Consider the following 23247-nt stretch of genomic DNA (forward strand, 5'->3'; position numbering starts at 1 on the left):
GACATAAAGAATGGCTCAATCATCAGTGTCTTTCTGGATTCAAGATTCCGAACAAAAATACATGTAAAGATGTTGCAGACTGGGAAACCAATAACACTTGATGTGGATATGAGGGACACAATCCTTACTATCAAGCGCAGGATACAGAACAAGGAGGGTATCTCTGTTGGCCAACAAGAGCTTTTCTAATTAGGAGAAGAACTAGATGATGGTCGAACGATTGCAAGTTATAACATTGAGGGAGGGTCAACAATTTATGCAGTCTTACGTTTGGGAGATACAATGCTAATATCGGTTACTACTGAAAAAAATAGAACTTTTAGTCTTAAAGTGAAAAGATGGCTTATGGTTCTGAATGTCAAGTTCCTGATTTAAAGCATGGTGGGGATCCCAATTGGCAAACAGAAACTCTGGCTTGACAAGGTGGAGTTGGAGAATGATATGACTTTAGCGGACTTACATTTTGAAGGACGGACATTGAATTTGAGGAGGACAAAGATGCAAATATTCATTAGGGTGCCTTCAGGTAAATTGATTAATTGCAGAGTGGATGGATCTTATACCGTTCAAAATGTGCAAGAAATGATTGAAGAGCAGGAGGGAATACATATAAGGTCGCAAAGGCTCATCTACGGTGCGATGCAGCTTGAGCCTTCGCGCAGTTTTGACGACTACAATATTAAGGAAGACGCCACAATTCATTTGGTTCTTCGTCTATGTGGGTGTTAGATAAAGATAATTGTTAATCTTCTGGTTGGATTAGTTGATTAGATAGAAGGTATTGTACGTTTTAGCATATTGTTCTTATTTCTTAGAAGCTTTTTAGAATTTTATTTCTATGCAATTTAAAAGTTGGGTGCTGCTTTTGGGGTTTTAATTGTGTGTTTTTTTATAGTTAAACTTTGGTATTTGGACTCAAGTTTTAGTAGATTGTTTAATTTCTTTGACACTCATAGGCCACATTATTAGCATGGCTTTCAAAAAGTAAAAAAAATTACATAATAAGCAATTAGTGTTGTAATATATTATGAGGCTTCAAATGGGGTATATAACGGTGCATTTAGATTGATTGTTTTATTCCGTTTTTTTATAATGGATCGCTACCAAGTGCGACTCTTCTCAACCATGCCTAAATCCTTAGAAAGAGAGCTGGAAACAACTATGGCAGTCGTGTAGCTGGAACCACGATGAGATATACTCAGCTGATGGTTAGTTTAATTGGATTGAGGGAGTATTGAACATTGCTGATAATCAGGTTCTTTGTAATTATAAATTAGAGCGCCATCTACTGGATGTTCCTAATTAGTATTCCCATTACCATATGATTCTCCAGTCTCATAAGGTATGAACATATTGATGTAAGAATGACATTTTTATCCTTTAAGTGAAACTGATTTATTAGCATCTTAAAAGGATAGACTACAACTCCCTATATCAATAGTACAAGGTATTGCCTGAGATCATAAAATATGATAGCTATAAATATATCCGTGGAGAGATTTATCTATATTGATAATATATATTGATAGTCTTGATGAAGATAAATGGAGAATTTGTGTGAATTTGAGGAATTACATTTTTTTTGAATTTTTTTTTTGAATTGTGGATTGGTAGAACAAAAGAGACATAATTCTATGTTACTGTACGGTGATATATATAAGATGAAGCTTATATATAGAAAATGACATATTGAAAAGAGTCCTAGCGCACTTCAGTAGACAATGTCATCTTCCTACCAAGTGGCTAAATGCCTAATAGATGATTTGGAGTGGTCAATGACCAAAATTATGATGCCCATTTTTTTAAAATAATTTCAGGATATAAAGGGGTTCAAGGTTCCTCCTTAGATTGCGCTTTTCATCTCATTTAGAAATGTATGGAACCCTGTCCAACATTATTTAATTTTCTATTTTCAAGTGAATTTGAAGTAAAATTTTCAGACGACTTCTCATTTCCAAGGCAAATATAGCTATTGTAACATAAATTGATGTTTCAGGTCATGTGGATGGCACCCCGACTAAGTTTGAACTTGGATATTTTCATGTCAGGCAGGATTCAAGGTTCCTCCTTAGATTGTGTTTTTCATTTCATTTAGTGATGTATGCAACTCCTATTCGACAAAATGTAATCTTCTATTTCCAAATGAATTTCCATGAAAATTTTCGAGCAGCTTATAATTTCTGGAAAATACAACTATTCCAACAGTATGATTATTGTTTTATGTCACGTGGACGTGCCACCTGTTTAATTTGAACTTAGCCTTACCCACTCTTTCAATGCCTATTCGATCAGTGTCATTCGATCTTCAACCTTACCACCCACCAAATAAAGTTCTTCCCCATGGTAAGTTATTCCTCAAGGTAGGATAATCACTTTGCTTCAGAGATATATTATTATACGTTTTTACAACTCTAAGATCTGTGCTTTAAAGATAATCACTTTGTTGGGTGGTTATATAACGTTTTCCAAGTATATCAGAATTGTTAAAGATTTGTTGCCCAAGGTTTACGTCTCTGTCATGACTCACGAGGTCAATTTCCAATTAGTAGAGCTCCTGTTATTTGGTTTAATTTGTTCTTATTATGGAATCAAATTCCTAGGTTTTCTTCATCTATTCAATTCCCTATAAAGTATATGTCAAAATGTGGCCCTTATCTTCTTCATTTCATTGTGTTATTTAGGACAATAATACTTCAAACAAAATTAGAAAAACATAAACCCATCAAACAAAGTATATATATATATATATATATATATATATATATATATATATATATATATATATATATATATATATATATATATATATATATTTATAAGCAAATGAATCATTAGCTATCAATATACATATATTGTTCATTCAAGTGGATTTTAGGTTTTTGAGTCATTAGCTATCTATGTAGCAAGTCCGGCCATAGGCCGGGCCAAATGGCTAGTTGGATTGATTGATCGGTTGATTGATTGTAGGATGAGGTGATAATATAATTCGCTTATAACCATAGTACAAACTGCCGCAAAATATCGCAATTTATCATGATTTATGCTAGTTTTTGGAGCAACTGATATGGGGACCTCATCTTATCACAAACATTTCGTAATATATCACGATACTTACGTAAATTTATCGTAAAGCCGGAAGAAATGAGTATTTATCAGTCATTTTTAACCATATACACAACATTTTCTCTGGTTACCCTATCTACTTATATTTCATTTTTCAATTGCTCCAAACCCAAAAGTGAGGGATCAAAATAGATGAATATAGAATCAAACTAGTGATGGGAGAGATGTGAGGGTTGGTGACTTGGTGATAATTGTAGAGGTACATTTTAGTCATGATCTTACAATCTCAGAGAATAGGGTTTGTATAAGATGTTTGACTGAACTCAGGTCGGTGTTCTAAGCTGCCTACGTATTCAGTTCTCTGATGAACTGAAATCAAGTCAAACGTAGTTCATCTTGAGTGATTGAGTTGGAGATGGAGAGAATGTGAGCCTCTCTTGAGAATGGAGAAGACGCCTCCTTTTATAGGTGTAGATCCCTCTTTTGTGCTGTCTTGATGATTGTTTTTACTCCTTCCATTACAAAGTAATAATCTATCATTAATGATGTTGTTGACGAGCTTGCAGCGGTTACATTTTCTAGGTCGTTTGGACGACCAGACTTAGGTCGTATGCACGACCACCTTGTAGTCTAGACACGTGGTCTGCCACAAGTGGTTGAGAGTGGAGGGTAATGACATAGCCCCCTTTCTTTATATATCTATTTGTAAAATAGTGGTGTAAAGAAAGATAATAAAGGAGACCATGTGTCTTACTTGGTTGAAAATGGAGATTGTTGCGAATTGAATTTTTAGTGTTTGTAGGCTGGATGTCGTTTGTTGCTTAGGGCTTTGTTGGGAGTTGATGTGGTAGGTCCTACGTCGTAGTGCGCAGATCGTAGCTCGTAGTGTGTAGATCATAGTTCGTAGATTGGATTTGACTGATAATTAGCATTTGAGTGGTAATTACAGTTGAATCAAGCTTAACCCTATCAGAGGCCTTAAGTTGATTTGCGGTCCTTTTGGGGATACCATAGATTGGATTTGACTGATAATTAGCCTTTGAGTGGTAATTACAATTGAATCAAGTTTAACCCTGGCGTTGGTGTTAAGTTGATTTGTACGCCTTTTGGGGGTATTTCTGTTGATAGTTAGCCTTTTGGGGGCGTCATTATGGTTGATAGGTAGCCTTTTGGGGACGTCACTATGGTTGATTCCCATTGAGCGTCCTTGATTGCAATCTAACATCGTAGTGCATGGTTCGAACTTGATCCTTAGCAGGGCGTCAAGCTGATTGATTGATAGCTAGCCTTTTGGGGGTGCTATTATTGTCGTAGATGCCATTTGAGTTAGCTGATTAGTAAGCCTTTTGGGGGCGTTACTATGATCGTAGATGCCAATTTGGTTGGCTGATAGTAAGTCTTTTGGAGGCATTACCATGATTGATAGTTAGCCTTGAGCTGGCGTGCTTGTAGCTAGCCCCCAGTTCGTAGTAGAAGCAGCCTTTTATGGGTGTTAATATTGTTTAGCCCCAATGTTGGAGCTTGGTTGACATGTTTAGATGGCAATACCTTGTCCCAGTTCGGAAATGGCTATGGCTAGCCCCCAGCTTGATTGGCTTGCAATAAACTGCAAGGGAGTGAGCCTTCATTTTGCAATTCGAGTGACTCACTGGTTTGTAGTATATACAAACTGTCGAGGAGGGAACTGCGTGCTTTGAATTGTTATATCTGATTCGAAAACACTTGGATTCTTCTCGGTTTGGAATTGTTGATTCCTTGATTCGACAAAGTATTGCTTCCCTTTGATTTGTTTCAATTGATGATGGATATGCTGGCAACTTTTTATGTGTGGTATAACTCCATGACGAGTGAGCTTTTTAAGATTGATTGACATCATCGACGCGAGCTTTGCAGTGTGGTCAGTCTAGAATATTGATGTTCGTTCAAGCTCCAGTGAACTGATGACAACCTGTGTAAAAGTTGAACTGACAGTGATTGTGTTTGAGTTGAACTGATAGTTGGAATATTGGTTGCTTCTTCCAAGTTGTAGACCGGCTTTGACTTGACTTGAGGATGACTTGATCTGAGGACGACCTGACCTAAGGAAGACCTGACCTGAGGACGACCTGATCAGAGGATGACCTAATTTGAGGATGACCTAACTTGAGGACGACCTGACTTGAGGACGACCTGAGCTGAGGATGAGCTGACTTGAGGACGACCTGAGCTGAGGATGAGTTGATCTGAGGATGAGCTGACTTGAGGATGACCTAAGCTGAGGATGAGCTGACTTGAGGATGAGCTAATTTGAGGATGAGCTGACTTGAGGATGACCTACCTTGAGGATGACCTGATCTGATCTTTAGCTAAGTGGAGTAAGTTTGGATGTGTTTTGGTATTTTGGCCATAACTTTGGCTACAGTTGTCAGAATCACACGTGTGAGCCTAATTCGGAAAGATCTCGGCGGCGCGCACGCTGTCACCACCTAGTTTTGCTTCATGGTGGCCATTTTCGAGGTCAAAATCCTCTATTTTCCCCCTCCAAATTCACCTTTTTCTGTTTTTATCTTACCTGAGCTGATGATGCGCTGATCTGATAGACGACCTGGAAGAGGACGACTTGGAGGAGGACGACCTGGAGGAGGACGACCTGAGCTGAGGATGACCTGATTTGATGATGCGCTGATATGATGGATGACTTGGTTGAGGACGACCTGGTGGAGGACGACCTGGCTGAGGATGACATGACTGATGACAACCTGGCTAATGGAAGACTGATGGATGACCTGGCAGAGGTCTTTGCATGAGATCTAGTTGAGGTTTTGATATAGCTCTGTGATGAGTTATGCTGCTGTGCGCTTATCCTCATTGATATTAGCATGCTCTGAATTTTTTGTTTGAGATTGGTTGAACCAACACCTTAATTGACCTGGTAAGGAACGACCTATAAGTTGGATTCCTGGATCTGTATTGTCACTGATTCGCCATAAAGAAACGTGTGACATGGTGGTAGTTGCAGCCCTCGGGTTGGTACTGGATAGACTGCAAGTGGTTTGTAAATATGAAGTATATCTTGCAACATAGAAGTGTCCACAGATTATCCGAATTGATCTAAAGATTAAAAATTAGTATAAATGAAGGATAGTTGAATATAGACTTATCTCTTAGAACGCTAACTTTTCGTTTGCTGCAATTAATAGTTGAATGGAAGAATGCTGACTGTTCTTCCATGGTGGTTTTACCAAGTTTCGTAGGCTTGAGAAAATGGTGTGAATGCTTTTTCTCAAGAAAACGAACCGGCAGACGGTGCCAATGTAGAGGTATATTTTAGTCATGACCTTACAATCTCGGAGAATAGGGTTTGTATAAGATGTTTGACTGAACTCAGGTCGGTGTTCTGAGCTGTCTACGTATCTAGTTCTCTGATGAACTGGAATCAAGTTAGACGTAGTTCATCTTGAGTGATTAAGTTGGAGATGGAGAGAATGTGAGCCTCTCTTGAGAATGGAGAAGATGCCTCCTTTTATAGGCGTATATCCCCCTTTTGTGCTGTCTTGATGATTGCTTTTACTCCTTCCATTACGAAGTAATGATCTGTCATTAATGATGTTGTTGACTAGCTTGCAGCGGTTATGTTTATACTGCACCCCCCTATAAAATGAGTTAATGGCTAATAATTTGTGGATATGATATACTAATCATAGATATCATCTACACAAAAATTCATCTTATTTGGAAATCTCTAACCTAGTTAAAAATCATTGTCAACTTTGAATTTTTTGAACGGTTCAAATTATTCGATTTTGCAATCATCTTTTGACATAATATATATATATATATATATACAGTCATTATCTTAAAACTGAATTAGTTCTTCCTTTAGTTCAGGTCTTCAACGATTCAAGTTGTATAGATTAGCAAGCAGCAGGAAGGTTAAGTTTCAATGGTTCAAATGCACCAAGGACTACATCTGACCCATTGTAAGAGCAAGTGATAAACTAGGTATATAACCTTTACAAAAGAAAATTACCAAATAACAAAAGCAACGCGAAGAACTTATCTGCACTACTACAGAAAAGTGCATAGATAGCATAGGAAAAACGTATGAATTTTACTTTATAGCATTTACAAAACGCTATCTATGACCATGCTATGCTTTTTAAGATAGCGTTGGTGTCCAAAGCGCTATCAAATTAATAGGGTTTTTTATAGCGTTTGTTAAGAATGCAATAGATTCCATAGCGTTTCTACCTCAAAACGATAGCATTTCTTTCATGCTATTAAACTTCTATAATATTTGGAAAATGCTATTGTTTTTGTTAATATAAAATCAGAAAATTTAAATGCATATTAAAATTATTAAATTAGTGAATGAAAAAGGAATTGGATCCAGATGGATTCAAACCATCAACCTCTCAATTATTTGAGCGCTCTTCCATTTTGAGCTTATGGATCCATTGTATTTCAACCTCCTAATTTTCCATTTTAAGATCGAAACACTGTGTTTCTATGATTTATTCCCAATATAGACAAATTTAACACATAATGTTAAAGCATTTGAGCTTGAACCAAGAAAAATGAAAAAAAAAAACAAGATAATTCAAATGTATTACTAACAACAGACTCATACCCCATTTTGAGCTCTTTCTTATCCATACGACTGGCTGCAAGTACATACAACTATGGTCAGCACCTTAAAGAAAAATTATACACCTAAACCAGTGGCTAATGTGGAATATAAGGAGAAAAGAAATTTACCAGAACTTTTCTTCTGTTGTTCTTTCTTCTTTTAATAGTTGTTCATACTTATATTTGCTACAAGTATTGGGAAAACTAGCATCAATACCTAACAGAGATTCAGAATACAAGGTCCATAAACAAACAGAACATTGAGTTCTTCTTAATTTATCTCCAAAGAATATGCTTGCCCTGTAGCTGCAGCAAGTTGCATAAATGCTGGTGTATATTCTATATGTTACTTTTGTTGTTTCCAAAACACCTCGTTAGAATAGTAAATCATGAATGTTCCCCCCTCTTAACAATAATAGTAAGTTATAAGATGATCCTCCCCTTAAAAGAATAAATCATTAATGCTCCTCATAGTAAATATCCATCTACTGAATTTCCAAATCATCAACTACTAGCAACCTAAGAACCTCATCGTAAGAAAACAGTGATTTTCGTAAGTATCCATTTTAATTAGGAAAAATGACATTTTCTTTAAGAAAAGAGTACACTTATTTAATAAAAAACGCAAATGAAGGAACATATGCAGCAGTCATGATTCTCTTAAGAAGATGACTTATGCAAGGTTACATGCTTATCTCTATTCTCTACTTCAAATACTAAACTACTTCAGATCACAGACTCTCGAGGCCCTAATTGATGGATTATATATGGAAGTGATTAAAGAGGAAGATGAGCTTATTTACCCTTAACACAAATTCAAAAGCATATCTTGTTCAGGAAAGACATATACATACGCCCTGACACACGCATGCTCATATTTTCTATTTCTTTCATTAAGTGGAGATCACACCATCAACAGATAAAAGTATAAAATAAATCATACTTGTAATCCATTATCTTGGCAACTGGAGGATCAACATCTGGAGATACTATCAAGGCCCAAAATATCGATATCGATCAATATATCGGTGTACCCAAAAACCGATATATATCGGATATATCGGATATATCCATTATTTTGGTGACTATTCCAAACTATTTAAAATATCGGATATATCAGACATATAATATCGGAAATATATCATAAATATATTGGAAATATCGGATTTATATTAAAAAATAGTAAAAAAGTCAACCGATATATATCATAAATATCGGATATATCGATTATATCGGCGATATAAAGTTTTATATCGGAAATTCCGATATATATCGGAAAAAAAAGGATTCTATATTCGGTGGATATATGTCAGAAATATCGATGTCGGTGTACCAATATACCGATATATATCGGCGATATATCGGATATATCGGCGATATTTTGGTCCATGGATAATATCACCTAGAAAATAACACATGGTAAGAAATAGCTAAATGCACGCCTTAAAGAATGATATTACAGAGAGAATCGAAGATTTGAACAGTTTGAAGATAGAATACGTACTAGATCAAGTTCCGCTTCTTCTGCCATTCGAATGGCTTCACCTTTTGAGACCACCCCAACCTAATAATAAAAAAACCAACATTTATGGCCTAAAAGAAAAGAAAACATAAGAAGGAAAGAGGAAACTAACCATATTTTGCTATGCATCAATAAGCCTCACGGAAGCTGACCTATTTTGAGTCAACACAAGAAGAAAGACTTAGAATTGCAAATAGACTTAATGAAAGTAGAAACACTGAGGCGTACCTGATAGTGGAAACATCGACAGCCTCAGCGGCCTCATTCTTTCCCCATTTCAGCTCCCCTTTAACACTTGCCTGGCAAGAGAAGGGAAAAGGACAAAATAAAAAAAAATATAATAATTGAAGGTTGTGTTCAACTATTCCCGTAGATTTGTACTCATTTTTCTTATTAAGTCCCTCCATAATTTGAGGATAGTTTTAAGATGCTACGTGGAGGAGGGGACTGTAAAGGCAGACCACAAAGCATAACAAAAGATGTGTCTCGTACGTACGAATGACTGAAATCAGTAAGCCTGAAAGTTTTTATACGTACACCTAATCATTATGTGCTTAGTTTGGGCATAAGTGAACTATGTTCCTCAGAATAAACTGACAACTTGTTTTTTACACTTGTAATCGTGCTCTCAAGAAGCACAATAAACCTCAAGTGTGTTAGAATTAAGTAGTTCATACTATTGATTAAATGGCTTGCCACATTCCCAAACACCTAAAACTATCTATTATCAAATAAAGTATACCATTGCAGACACTTCCATGAACTTATACAAGATGCTTAGTGGCAGATACTTGCAAAGGTGGAAAAACAAACAAGTTGTTCATATACCCTTATCTTTGGAGGCTCAAGCGGAGGCTCGTTTAGTTATATTTTCTCATATGGATCTCGTCTCCAGCTATTGGAGATCCCATTTCCGTACCAACTCAAGATGTGCTTATGGGATTCTATGTATTAACAGTCGGTAATCGTCGAGGTATTTTTGCAAATAGGTATAAATGTATAATCCATGGAATCACAAAAAATATCAAAATGAAAAAAAAAATTGACGATAATAAGGCTTAAATCATAAACTGGGCAGTATCAATAATTCACATCACTGAGCATCAAATGACAAAACTAATGCATGAACCTCAGTACAAAGCAACCTATGAATAACTAAACTAAAATCAACTATATGTTAATTAAATGCTCAAAAATTAACCAAATATATAAATTAGGAGCTACCCATTTCATAAAACAATGCTAAACTCAAAACATAAAATAATTTACCCAACCTATAGAGAAAAGAGAGAGCCCCAAGCTAACACAAGACTCTGCACTCACTACTTCAGCTCCCCTTTTCTTCTACAACAAAACTAGCAACTAAAAATAAGGGCAGCAAAACAATGTAAGCTTTGGGATTGATTCATGAATGTTTGGACAAGAATAATGAATGGAGTGGATAGGTGACACTAACGTGCGTACTGCCCAACCTTCACTAAGGATTGGTTAGATGTTAGTTGAAGCAGTTTTTTGTAGGTCTTGAGAGAGATGAATACCGTAGAAATTCTAATAAGTATAAGTAGACTAAGGACTAAAATTATAGAAATTCTAACACACTCAGCCAAACAGTGTACAAACACTACCGCACCACATTGTGAGATCCTAACCTTTTCTACTTAATTATTGAGATTATCCTAAGTCTTCAAAAATGCACATTCTCTGTAATGAATGGTACTTTCTTATAAGTAGAGTTAAACTATTAATCACATTAGACTTCATTTCTTATTGTCACCCATAAGTTGTCCGTGTACAACGAAAGCAGTCACAACTGAGCCATTACCGCACACTACATGAGTTACGTTCTAACTTATAAAGCACTCAATGTCTAAATTACTAGAAGATCTCGCTCAAACAACAAACTCTCATTCATTTAACCGACACAATACATTATGAACAATATTCATACAATAAACAACATATCAAATAAGCTCAGAACCCAATCAACAAATACAAGTTCAAAAATCACAAGTAAATTTGTGATTCGAAGAGAAAAATCAATATATTTGATTCGAAATAACAACAATCCATTTGGAAAATAGATGGACAAATTTCAATGAAAATGAAAACATGTATATTGAATTGAACCTGTAAAATCAATTGAATCCTGAAGCTTGACTGATGAATCGAACCTGTAAATTGATAGAAGAGTAATCAAAAGTAATAATCTACAAAGAAAACTGAAAAAATCATAATTAAAGCTTTTGGAGTCTAACCTTAGAGATTGTAGAGCTCACTACTTCTAGCAAACGAAAAGAGAACGTCGGATTTGAAGAAACTAAAGGGAATATATTGATACCTGACCATAGATTGTGATTTGATTAGAATAGATCAGACCTTCAATCGCACAAACACAATCAATAAAACTATCTTTTTTGTTGTTGATATAAAAACCCATAAAAGGAAGAAAATCGAGACAAAGGGGTTACTTGAATAATTTCTGGAAAAACTGTCTAGGGTATTCTTGATTGCTCATGAGTAATTACTTCCCACACTCTAAACCAAGTACCTTGACACCATAGGGCATACATTTAGCATAATATTTAGGGACAACTCACACTAACAAAGACATACCTTATTTAAGGTTAGAAGCAGTCAGAGACCTTACCACTAAGGACTGGATTCAAAATTGGTACCAACCAGGCTACCACTAGATAACTAGCCAGCAGATTCAAAACTTATGCAGATTTCTTTCACTAACAATGACAATATATTTGAAGCCAAGAAAGCAATGATAGCTAATAAATAGATTACCAAAAAAAAGCTTATACTCAAGTAGCTAATTAAAACCAACAATGCATATAAGAAAGAGGTAACGTTTATGACACATTATACAAGGTAATGGTGTTACGAAGTATTATTTTTCCACAGGAGCTTATGTGCACATCATAGAAACACAAGTAACATTGAGTCTCCCACACACAAATATCATTCTTTTCTATAACAACCCCCCCACCCCCAAAAGTCATGAAACACACAAGGTTACCCTAACTTACTGCCGAGACGTTTAAGTCCTTGGGATAAATTTTTTAATAACACCAGTAAATCAACACAACAAAACCAACAAGAAGAAAGTTTGTAACACTTTAAACCTAGATCTAAAACACTAAATAATTGCAAACCTAACGAAAACAAAACATTGTAAAGGGAATACATACAGTAGAATCCGGGAAAACTATTCGCCATGAATTTTATTTTACGAAAAGGGGTAAAAGTTACCTGTTAAATTATTGACTGAGTGAGAGAGAGACGTGAATAAATCTCCAAAATGCTTCATTGATTTAGAAACAACCAATTTTTTTCTCCTTGTAGAATTTCCTTTTATGGTGGGAAAAATATTATTATTATCGCATATCACTAGGCAACGACTCAAACATATCAATCAACTTTCCCTTTTGTTATCGCATATTAGTAAATACCACATTTTCGAAAATTGCATTCATTCTTAATTTCACCCCTGTTTACTCTTACTACTCAACCAGGTCAACGTCATTGTCTCTTCTACAATGAGTTACTGTATAAATTAAACTTGACCTGACTGTGTTTGTAAGCTAAAGCTACCAAAGCACCAAGCCCTAATTCTATGTTCAACATTTCAACTATTATATATATAGCAATGATAAACAATACATACCGCTCCGATATGATGCTTAGCTGGAGATGAGCCACCAGTTTCCTCAAGCCCAAGCCAAGCTATCGGATCAATCAATCTCCAAATACCTGAAAACCAATAAATCCTAAAACTCAGACATTTCGATATCAATGAAATTTGTGTGAGAGAGAGGACCTCGAAATGGGGCGAAGCAAGCCAAAAGATTCATGAACCCAAAGCTGAGGATCTTCTGAAACTGAGAGAAGAAACAAAATTGATACCAAACATATCAAAAATTCCACTTTGGCAAATAAAAAATTCGTTTTTTACTTAAAAGGATCAAACTTTTTTTGTTTTCGTTAATGTAAAGATCAAACTCTCACCTTTAAAGAGATTGAAGAAAGAGAGAGTAAAGCTAATTAATTCGCGGTAGCAGATCGAAAACGACCTTGGCGGCTAGGTCTACAAAGCTCCTTCTTTGTTTCTGTTTCTACGAGAGATTTACTTTATTTCTTTTTTGAGTTATTATTATATATACCTGTTTGGTTGTGTCATACGTGTTCCAACTTAACGTCTCGGTCTTCCCACGTGTAAAAAAATGATTGCGTTTGTAGGATTTATCGATAGAGCCACAAAAGAAATGCAATTTGAGCTGGGAACCATTCCAATAAAAATGATAGCCAAACACTTACAAATGCGATCTTATTTTTTTTTATAGCGCTTTTTTACATAAGCTATTAAACAAAAGTTATCTATGTGACTTTTTCTAGTAGCGCTGATGATAGGAATTCAGCACGTAGTTTCGTGTCAGTACTTTTCCGTGTTGCTAAGTACCGAGTAATATGATTTGGAGAGTGTAACTGTAGGAATATTGAATACCAGGTTGGCTCTATATTGGAATGCTCAACTGTTATGATCTTTGATTTAATTGATTAGAACATTTACTTTTATTTCTTTTCATCGTTTCATTTATTGCTGGTGTTTGTTTGGACATCTTGGACATACGTCTTCTAGGTCCCTTGACTATAGGTCCTTAGTGTGGAGGAGAGTAGGTCGCCTGAGTACAAGTCGTTGGTGTGTAGGTTGCATAAGCGTGTTAGGGGAGATTTGTGGATGATGACACATGTTGTTTGGGATTGGTAATTGGTGTTATCTCCTTACAATTATGAAATCAATATTATCAAGCAATTTAAATTTGTATTAGAATTTCATTTCATTACTAATATGGCCTATCGATAGTATGGATATTGGAATCAATGATTCGAATATGTCCTAAAATCAGTCGCATAGTAACAAAATAACATTGTAGTTGGGGTACACTTACGCCCCTCGCGGGCAATGCCGGACTTGACCTTGCTTTGAAATGAACAGTCGGCTCAAGCGTTTAACCTCTTGAAGAGTTGTTATACAGCTACGTTTTAGTTTTACTTAAAGAAAAAGTAAAGGACATTTATTAGCTAACTGTGTCGTGCTTTAAACACTAAACATATCATTCCTTTTCTGTTGCTAAAATATGGTGATGTCTGAGTTTATTTGGCTAATCATTGTGACAAATTTTGAGAGTTTTGGTACTAATGTGGTTCCCTATATAAGGTTATATACCACTTGTTGACCAAGAAAATGTGTGTCATTCTACAGGCCTTCTAAAAGAAAGAGAGTTACTCGAGTAGAGCTAACAGGAGAATTAGACGCAAAGAAAAGTTGAAGACAAAAACAAAAGCAAAGAAGATAGAAAAACTATCTAAAGAGATCGACAGGTATACCATTGTTCAAATCTCGAAAGGTAACACTTTGTTTGAAAATTGTACTTATGTTTCTCTTGATGTTATTCTTATAGCTTACCAGATATATTAGAAGAAATAGCCAAGGATGACGAGGAGAAGCAAAAAAGACATGTCAGGCATGCTATAACTAAGCAAGAAAGGCTTAAATCTGGTCAACCTCGCTTGGGGAGACAAAAGTAATTACCGTTTAACTTTTCTAAATTCCCCATATTTTGGTTGTTTTCTTTTTTTTTGCTTGTGTTGACTGTACATAGTTTATCTATGTGAATATCTAGATGAGAAGAACTATTGGGATATGGAGAGGAAAAGCCATTTTCAAGTCTTACAAAAAATGTTCAATTAATCATTCAACTCTTGCATGTTTGTGTTATTTGCCGTGCTGATAACTGTTCTTAGTTGCCATTTTTTTTTTTTGGACTTATGGAGCCAATACAATGGAAATAATAATAGGGCCCTAGAGCACAGATGATAAGAATAAAATGAATAGTTTTACCTACGAATAAGATTACAATGAAACTCAAACGCAAGTAAAACTAAAACTATTTTCTTGTCTAGCTTTTGTTTATCAAAGATTTCTACTCTCGATTCTATCGCAATAGAGTTGGAGTAAAAGATTCGCTCCACTCCTAGTTCTTTAGAATTCGCGTTTTCTACGATTATCGTCGGTCTATCCAAAGTTAATGAGAGTTTTACGAATTTATACTACGTTGCAAATTATACTAACAGGATATGAATTTATACGACTACGGAATACTAAATTGATACTAAATAAAGAATTAGGGGGGATTGATTTCACCTTAACTAGACTTAATTAACTAGCGAAGATTCGTCGTAATCCGAATTGCAATGCTTTCGCATAGCAATTGGTTCTTCCTAATCCCTAGTTGTTCATGGTAATATCTACCAACTAACATCTAGCATGTTAAACAATCAAATCCATTCTCATGGTGAACTAATTGTTTCTAGAATGGAATTGAAATTACGACTATTCTACGCTAATCGAAATCAAGTTTTCATCAAGGATTCTTCAACCCTCTCTAATGGAGGTTTAGCCTAGAGTCATTAAACTATCATTTCCAATTGAATTTATACAAGACATCATATAAAGATTATAACTTTGCTTATTTCAACTCGAATGGATGTCTAAAATTGCTAGATTTAATTGAAACTAACAATGATAAATATTAAATCTATGAATTGAAACTACAATGATGTAATGGAAATAAAACTAGATTATCAAGAACTAAATTACTTTATTAATCTAATGAATAAATAACAATGATTCAATAACTGAATTTAAAAACAAGATAACAAAAACTAATTAATTAATGTAAAAACTAGATCTAAAACTATTATCTAATGGCTACTTTCTACCCTAGCTAATTCCTGCTTAAGAGCTCAGTCTTGTGTCTTGAAATGGAGGAGACCAGATCCACATTTTCATGCATGGGCTGAGGAGCCATGTTTTGGGCTAGAAAATTGAGCCCAAAACCCAATATTTTAAGTCCATAGATGCATTATCAACTGGATTTTGCTTCAATAGACTTTTTGTCTACTTCTGCTCCTTTGATTGTATCAAGGTCTAGACAATTGGAAATCTTTTTCCGATCCGGTCGTTTTGACATAAGGTAGGCCCAATTCCGAGGTCTGAGTCCAAAGATACGATCTTCGGAAGTTCTGCTGACTTTGTGCGATGTTTCTGCCCGCGTTGACTTTGACTTTTCAGCTTTGACCGGGCTTTAAAAAGGCTTTTTCTCCTTGAATCTTGGCCTTTAATCACAAAACTTCTTAGCAACCGACCCTTGCTCCTTTATCTCACCAAAGTGACACATTTCTGCACATAATTGACTCCAATGCCTGAAATACATAAAAGAACGTAATCAGCATTAACTCTTATTTATTACTCGCATAATTGGTCTAAAAGTATTATTGTTAAGGGGTTAAAACTACAGTTTTGGGCTCTTATCAAACCACCCCCAAACAGCATTTTGCTTGTCCTCAAGCAAATATGAGAAATTAGAATAAGTGACCAAAAATGGAGTTCTAACTACTCGCCGAGTGCGATTGCATTGACCATATGCAACAAGGCATTAAACCACTAGGAATTCCCTAGTGGACGATTTATAGCCTCGTGAGAGTTTTCTAGTGAAGGTACTCATAAACTTCATCTATACTACAACGACTAAGAAATAAAACTATTATTTCCTTATTTATACCTCAACTATCTATACATCTCACTAGCAATGAATACAGAATAATCAAGTCGAAACCTAAGCTAATATATGCATAATAATCAATCATCTACGAATAAGCATATATACAATGAGTATTACTATGAAATGCACTAGCAGGTCCATTTCTGAAAACTCAGAATAACGTCCTTAAGTAGGTCCTCACATAAATGTCAAGACAAAAACCACTCTGATTTTTCTGCTTAAGTTTCGCTACTCCAGTGTGTAGTGGGCACACTTTACCTTACAATCTCAATGATACACAAGGAAGTCGGAGTTGATCAAACACATCTGCCACTAACTATCACACTAACCTATTCCTAATTGAGCTAGAGGTCTTTATTAGGTGTTGCGGGGATTAGGAGATGGTTTAAGAAGGAAGGAAATGGATATTCAAGAAGGACAAGTCTGAGATAATAGAGTCTTCATGTTATGTAACTAGAGAAAACCTTGTTCTTTACTTTTGCTTCTACACTTTGTTTCCATCCTTAGCCATATTTTTTTCTTTTTTTATTTGGCTTTTGACTCCTTTGATTCTATTTTTAGAGTTCTAACTCTTTATTTTTCTTTTATTTATTTATTTGGATGGAAACTTTCTTTTCTTATCTGAAGCGACTAACAAATTCTTGATTTCAAAAGTCTTTCTCTTTTCTATTCTTCATCTATATTCTCAGACTTATTTAAAGAATGGGTAGGCTGATTTTTATTTTTATTTTGTTTTGTAACAAGTTAAAGGATTTGCGGTTTATGGAAGGCTAAAGAAAGGCTCAGAGGGGAGACTAGCGGAAAATAATTTCATAGGTTTGAATTTTTGGCTATATCGATCCAAAGAGGGCCTAAATTCTCGCTTAGGATATGGTATAGTAATCAAGCAAGTGGACGTGTGATTTCTCTATCTGGATTTTACTTCTCCCTTGTGTCATTTCTCAAATGTTTCACTCATATAAGGCTTTAGGCTATATTCTCACAGGATTTGTAGAATAAGTACTCTAGCCTAGATTTCAGAAACTTACTGCCAACAATCATAAATACCCATGTAATATATTTATAGTTAGATGCAAGGATTATTACCTACATATTAACCTAAGTTTCTAAAAACTATTCTAATGCAAAAGCTATGTAAGACTTCTAGATTATTGAGAGCATAGAGAAAGAAAACAATACAAATATTCCTAAGTGTATAACATAAACTTTTTATTTATATTTAAAAAAATTTTGATTTTTTTTTCACTAGAAAACAAGTGCATATTATACATATCTATATCCTAACAGATGCCTTAATTACACATGTTTATATGCCCCCCAAACAAGAATCATGCTTTGTCCTCAATGTATTTAAATAAAAAGGGTAGAGAAATACCATGAAAACGCGTAAATTTTTGGAACATCTGCAAAACAAGGTTAAAACATACTAATATAGAAAAAGAAAAACAGACGCAACTCTATATGAGTTCCACCCGTTATGGGGTTAACAAAAATCAAATTGCTTAGGACATAAGTAGACACTAACTGAAACTAAAAACTTACTTTAACTCTCGTTTAAGCATCATCCTCATCCTCTTCAGTAAATAAATTAGGTTCCTTCACGTCCTGCCATGCCATGATAACTTGCCAAGCCCGTCGCCGTGTGTCATCAACTTGTGCTAACCTGTCGAGTGTTACTATGTCTGATGGGGCGTAAGGGGCAAACCAAATGAGGCTGCACCTGCCATCCCGGCCAAGTTATAACTCGTAATGAACGAACCACCCAATTGGTGGGTCTCATGACTTCAACTCTTTTCCAATCTATGAACTGGGTGCAGAATACAGGTAAACAAGCACGCATGATGCTGCAAACCAAAACAGGCATAAAAAGATACTTATGCCTCATACTATGGGCTCTCTTAAGACTAGATACTAATACTCGGGGAATGTCATAGCGGCGACGTCCCTCAACTAAAGCAAGGAAAACTTCACCAGCGGTACTATTTGCAGAAGTAAACTGCCACTCCCCTAAAATATTCATCATAACGAATAACATGATGGTGCCTACATTCAGGGATAGGCTACCAAGGGCTATGTTATAACGCCCTTGGTCCATTATACGAAACACCCCTCCCCCATAATACTCATGGAAATATGTATAGTCATAGAGGTAAGCATTATCGGTCATATATCCCCATGTGTGCATAGGGTCAGGCAAGGGCAATCCCGAAACTAACGCTAACAAATACTTATTGAATTCTAGTGGCGTGTCATCAACCACGACGGAGAATTCTTGTTCTCCATCCTGGTTACAATAGAACCTAGCATTACTGTGAAAATAAGTAGATGCCGCCATCCTAACTGCAAGATCCTATCGCGGAACCAATGTCCATAAGATTCGCTTCCCAACAAGTCTTTGCAAGATTTTACTGGTATGACTTTAGGAGATGTCATCACAAAATTACTCTCTAGAACAACTACAACCGATCCTGGAATAACCCACGAAAAATTGAAATTTTTCTTGTCACGAGGGTGGGTAAAGGGCGCTTCCATCGATCGAAAAGCGCGCCTCTGGAGAAATTCGACTTACAGTGTTTTTTGCGCGGGTCGTGCTCAAGTTTGGTCTTGGGAGGGCGTAGTCACGCTCAAGGGAAAATTGGACTTACAGTGATTTGGGCGCGAGTGGCGCTCATCGAGGTGCAAAGGCTCTCGAAAGCAAAAGACTTAGTCTTTGAAGTGAGAAAGAAAAAGAAGGAAAATTGGGAGTGAAAGGTGAGAGATGGAAGTGAGAGATGTGAGTTTTGTGTGGAGAATAAATGAAGTTTATATAGGTTTTGAGTTTCCAAAATGAATTGGGAAGTTGCCAAAAAGTTTTAAGGCAATTGCCGGAAACAAAAAATTTCCAAAACCAAAAACGGAAACAACCCATATTCTTGATTCTAAAACAAACCCAATATTTTTAGATTGAATTTAGAATTGTAACTTCTAAACTCTTTTAGATTTCATCCTACCACAATATCTAATCATAGGTATGCCAATATCAGTAATATTCTCGACAATCACTCCAAAACAGTTTCTAAAATTGAGGGTCATATAAAAATCATGCTTGAATAAATAATATCACCCCCAAACAATTCAGGAAGGTGGGATTAACAATAAAATCAACGAACAATTTGAAAAGAACCACATTATATTAAAATTAAAATTCAAATACAATTTAACTCGAATTCAAATTTAATTACGGAATTCAAAAATTAACATCTGACTAATGAAAACAAATACAAAACAACATCAACTCATTTGATCCCTAAACAACGCGCTGCTTGTAGTGGATGGCACATGAGAAGGAGATGACTCCTGGGCTCCCCATAGGCCATAACCATCCGTCATGCGGCGACGACGCTCGTGCCTCACAGATGCCTCCTCCTCAGAAGAACACCCCTGGGGTGGGTAGTGTTCAAGCATATCTGCTTTCGAAACTTTTGCTGAGCTTCCATCTCGGCCTTCATCTCCTCCCATCCATCCCATCCGGGCGAAGTCTCATAGTTACGATGGATGGCAGCTTGCCGAGTCCAGAGATCTCCACAAATAGTGTTGAGAGAATGCAAGCCACGATGAAGCACCGACAGCGTTCTACATCAGACTTACACCTCTCCAAGGCATCAGCATCAAAACATGTCGTGTCCTCCCCATCTTCCGAATCATCCTCTTCAACTACCCTTTCTTCAGGCAACCTCCACATCTTCTGGATACACTCCGTATAGATAGTAAGATTTTGGTGCCTCTTCAGGCAAATCTGATCAAACTTCGGAGTCACTTTCAACCTCATCATGATCTTTGTTATCGGAACAGGGAGAGGTGCAATACTCTTCCCAACTCCTCTAATCATCGTAATCAGAAACTCGAGGATACAGAAGTCATACTCCCTCGTATGGAGTATCCATAGAACGTGAAGACAATTCAGGCTGATGTCACTGACTTTCTCCTTGCCAATGACATTCCTCCTAATCCACTGAGCTACAGTCAGCTGATTGGTTCGCAGGGACGACTGGCGAACACAATGCGAGCTTGCATTGTATTTACCCTCCAAAACCGTCTCATTCATCAAGGCCTTGATCCCAGTAAATTGGGATTCCTGCATTGTGGCTACTAGAGTGTGTCCCTCCTCCATGCCGAAGATACGCGCCAACAAATTTCTATCCACTTCTCACCTGACTTTATTCACCTTTACAAAAATCTTATTCCCAACCAACTCTCTCGTTCTATAAAACTGTTGGACCAAATCCTCATGATAAAAATCATCAGTCGCATACCACAAGTTATTCTAATCCCTCCTAATCATCTCGTCACTGTAAAACGGCGCAAAGTGGTCGGCATGAAAAGCTTGTTCCGGCAAAATTCGTCGTCTTTGCGCCATTGAGGTTTTGGAACGATTTGAGGGTTTAAAAGCAATGTGGGGATGGAGTTTGAAATCAAACTCACTAAAACTAATGGGAGGAAGCATGGTGGTGGCGGTGGCAGTTCGATTTTTTGGATATTTTTATGTTTTTGGTGGTTGAATTTGATGGGGATGGTGGTGGGGATATTTTGGAGAAGATTTGGGTTGGGATTGAACTTTGAGCGTGGATGTAGTTAGGTTTTTTTTTTTTTTTTTTTTTTGGTTAGGGTTTGAAGCTTTGTTAATGCCGGTGGTGAAGGTGAAAACGCACAATCCGTTTTGGTATGAAGGAAAGGGACGCACGTGCGTGGCACGTGCATACGAGATATTGGGCCCAAGCCCAATTCAAATTTTTTTTTAAATTTGTCCATTTTTCGCGCAACTTCAAAATAAAATTGCCGCTTCGTTACCGATCCGATTTTTGCGAATGAGCTATGGAAATGATCAGGAGAGAATTTCCAATCCAATGATCCATAAAACACTCTATTCCAACTGTGGTTGACATATAAGAAGATGGAAAATGCCTCAAAGTGCGTGCATGACGTAAGTTATGCGAACGAATGAAATCTAAATTCATAGATAATGTCAACCCCAATCGAAATACGATTAAACGGCCTAAGCAACACAGATGGAAAGTTGAACAATCAAAGACGGAAAAACAAACACCCCACCCCCAAACAAATTTTAGACAACAGAGTTTAGAAAATTTGTTTTAAAAGTGGGTCTTTAAAGTCAGATTGCCGAGACTTCGTAAATTACTATGTTTATGATTTTAAATTTTTTTTAGTTTTTTATGAGAAATATTTAATTAGAGAAAAACAATAAAGCAATAAATGCATAATTCACACCATAGAGGAACATGAGTCAAAAACCGAGAAAATATGCAAGAGTGGAAAACGTGAATTATGTTAAACGTGGACTTAGGATCCGGTACTTACAGCCACACACTCCATAAGGAGGGCCGGTTACATTAATGGTGCACTTACCAATATATGGAAATGAAAGGAAGTACAACAACCAACAAAGGTCAGTGAAAGAGTCTCCATAGATAGAAAAGTCATCCATGAATACTTCCATGAAACGCTCTACCATGTCACTAAATATATGAAGCATACACCGCTGGAAGGTACCAGGAGCATTACAAAAGCCAAAGGGCATTTGTTTATAGGCGTATGTTCCAAAAAGACATGTGAATGTAGTCTTTTCTTGGTCATCAATATCAATAATAATTTGGAAATAGCCAGAGTAGCCATCCAAAAAATAGTAAAAAGCATGACCAACTAAACGTTTTAGCATCTGATCTATAAAGGGTAAAGGAAAATGATCCTTTCGTGTCTTGGCATCTAACCGTCTGTAATCAATACATATCCTCCATTTCATAGGACCATGCATGGCAACATATTCACCCTTGGCATTACGTACCATGGTAATCCTTGATTTCTTAGGAACCACATGAATGGGACTTACCCATTCGCTATCAGAGATTGGGTATATGATGTCAGCATCATGTAATTGTAAGACTTCTTCCCTGGCCACCTCTTTCATGGCAGGGTTCAAGCGACGCTGAGGTTCGCGAGAAGTCTTTGCGTTATCCTCCAAATGGATACGATGAGTGCAAACATTAGGGTCAATTCTCTTAATGTCGGCTAGGGACCAACCAATCGCAGAACGAGGTTCCCTAATCACCCTAATCAAACGTGCCTTTTCATCTTTAGATAACATAGAAGATATTATTACCGGGTGACTACCATCCAGATCAACTTGAATGTACTTTAACTCAAAAGGAAGAGGTTTAAGCACCGGGGTGGTTGGAATGTCGATAAATGCTTCTAGAGGGTCCTCATCCTAAGTAATGAAGACATGCTTAGGCAGCAGGTCTTCAAACTCAGTAGATGGAGCAACAGAAGGGTCTACGATAGGTGTAGACTCAAAGATGGTGTTGACTTCCTCTAAGTAGGAGTCGTCGGGAAATCTGAACTTCCAAAAGAAAGGAATTTATGCATATG

The 23247-nt window shown here is 36.4% G+C and overlaps 1 protein-coding gene across 1 annotated transcript; it reads left to right on the top strand.

Moving 5' to 3' along the window:
- The first annotated feature begins 378 nt into the window (after positions 1–378).
- Positions 379–729, top strand: LOC147475401 (polyubiquitin-like). The gene has a single exon (XM_086585402.1). The coding sequence runs from the start codon at positions 379–381 to the stop codon at positions 727–729; it is 351 nt and encodes a 116-aa protein (XP_086441528.1).
- Positions 730–23247: the final 22518 nt, after the last annotated feature.

This window comes from Coptis chinensis, chromosome 9, assembly GCF_015680905.1.
Source record: "Coptis chinensis isolate HL-2020 chromosome 9, ASM1568090v1, whole genome shotgun sequence".
In the NCBI taxonomy this organism is placed as follows: Eukaryota; Viridiplantae; Streptophyta; class Magnoliopsida; order Ranunculales; family Ranunculaceae; genus Coptis; species Coptis chinensis.

Excerpts from the sequence above, each read along its gene's own strand:
- LOC147475401 (XM_086585402.1), top strand. The coding sequence starts at position 379 with ATGGTGGGGATCCCAATTGGCAAACAGAAACTCTGGCTTGACAAGGTG.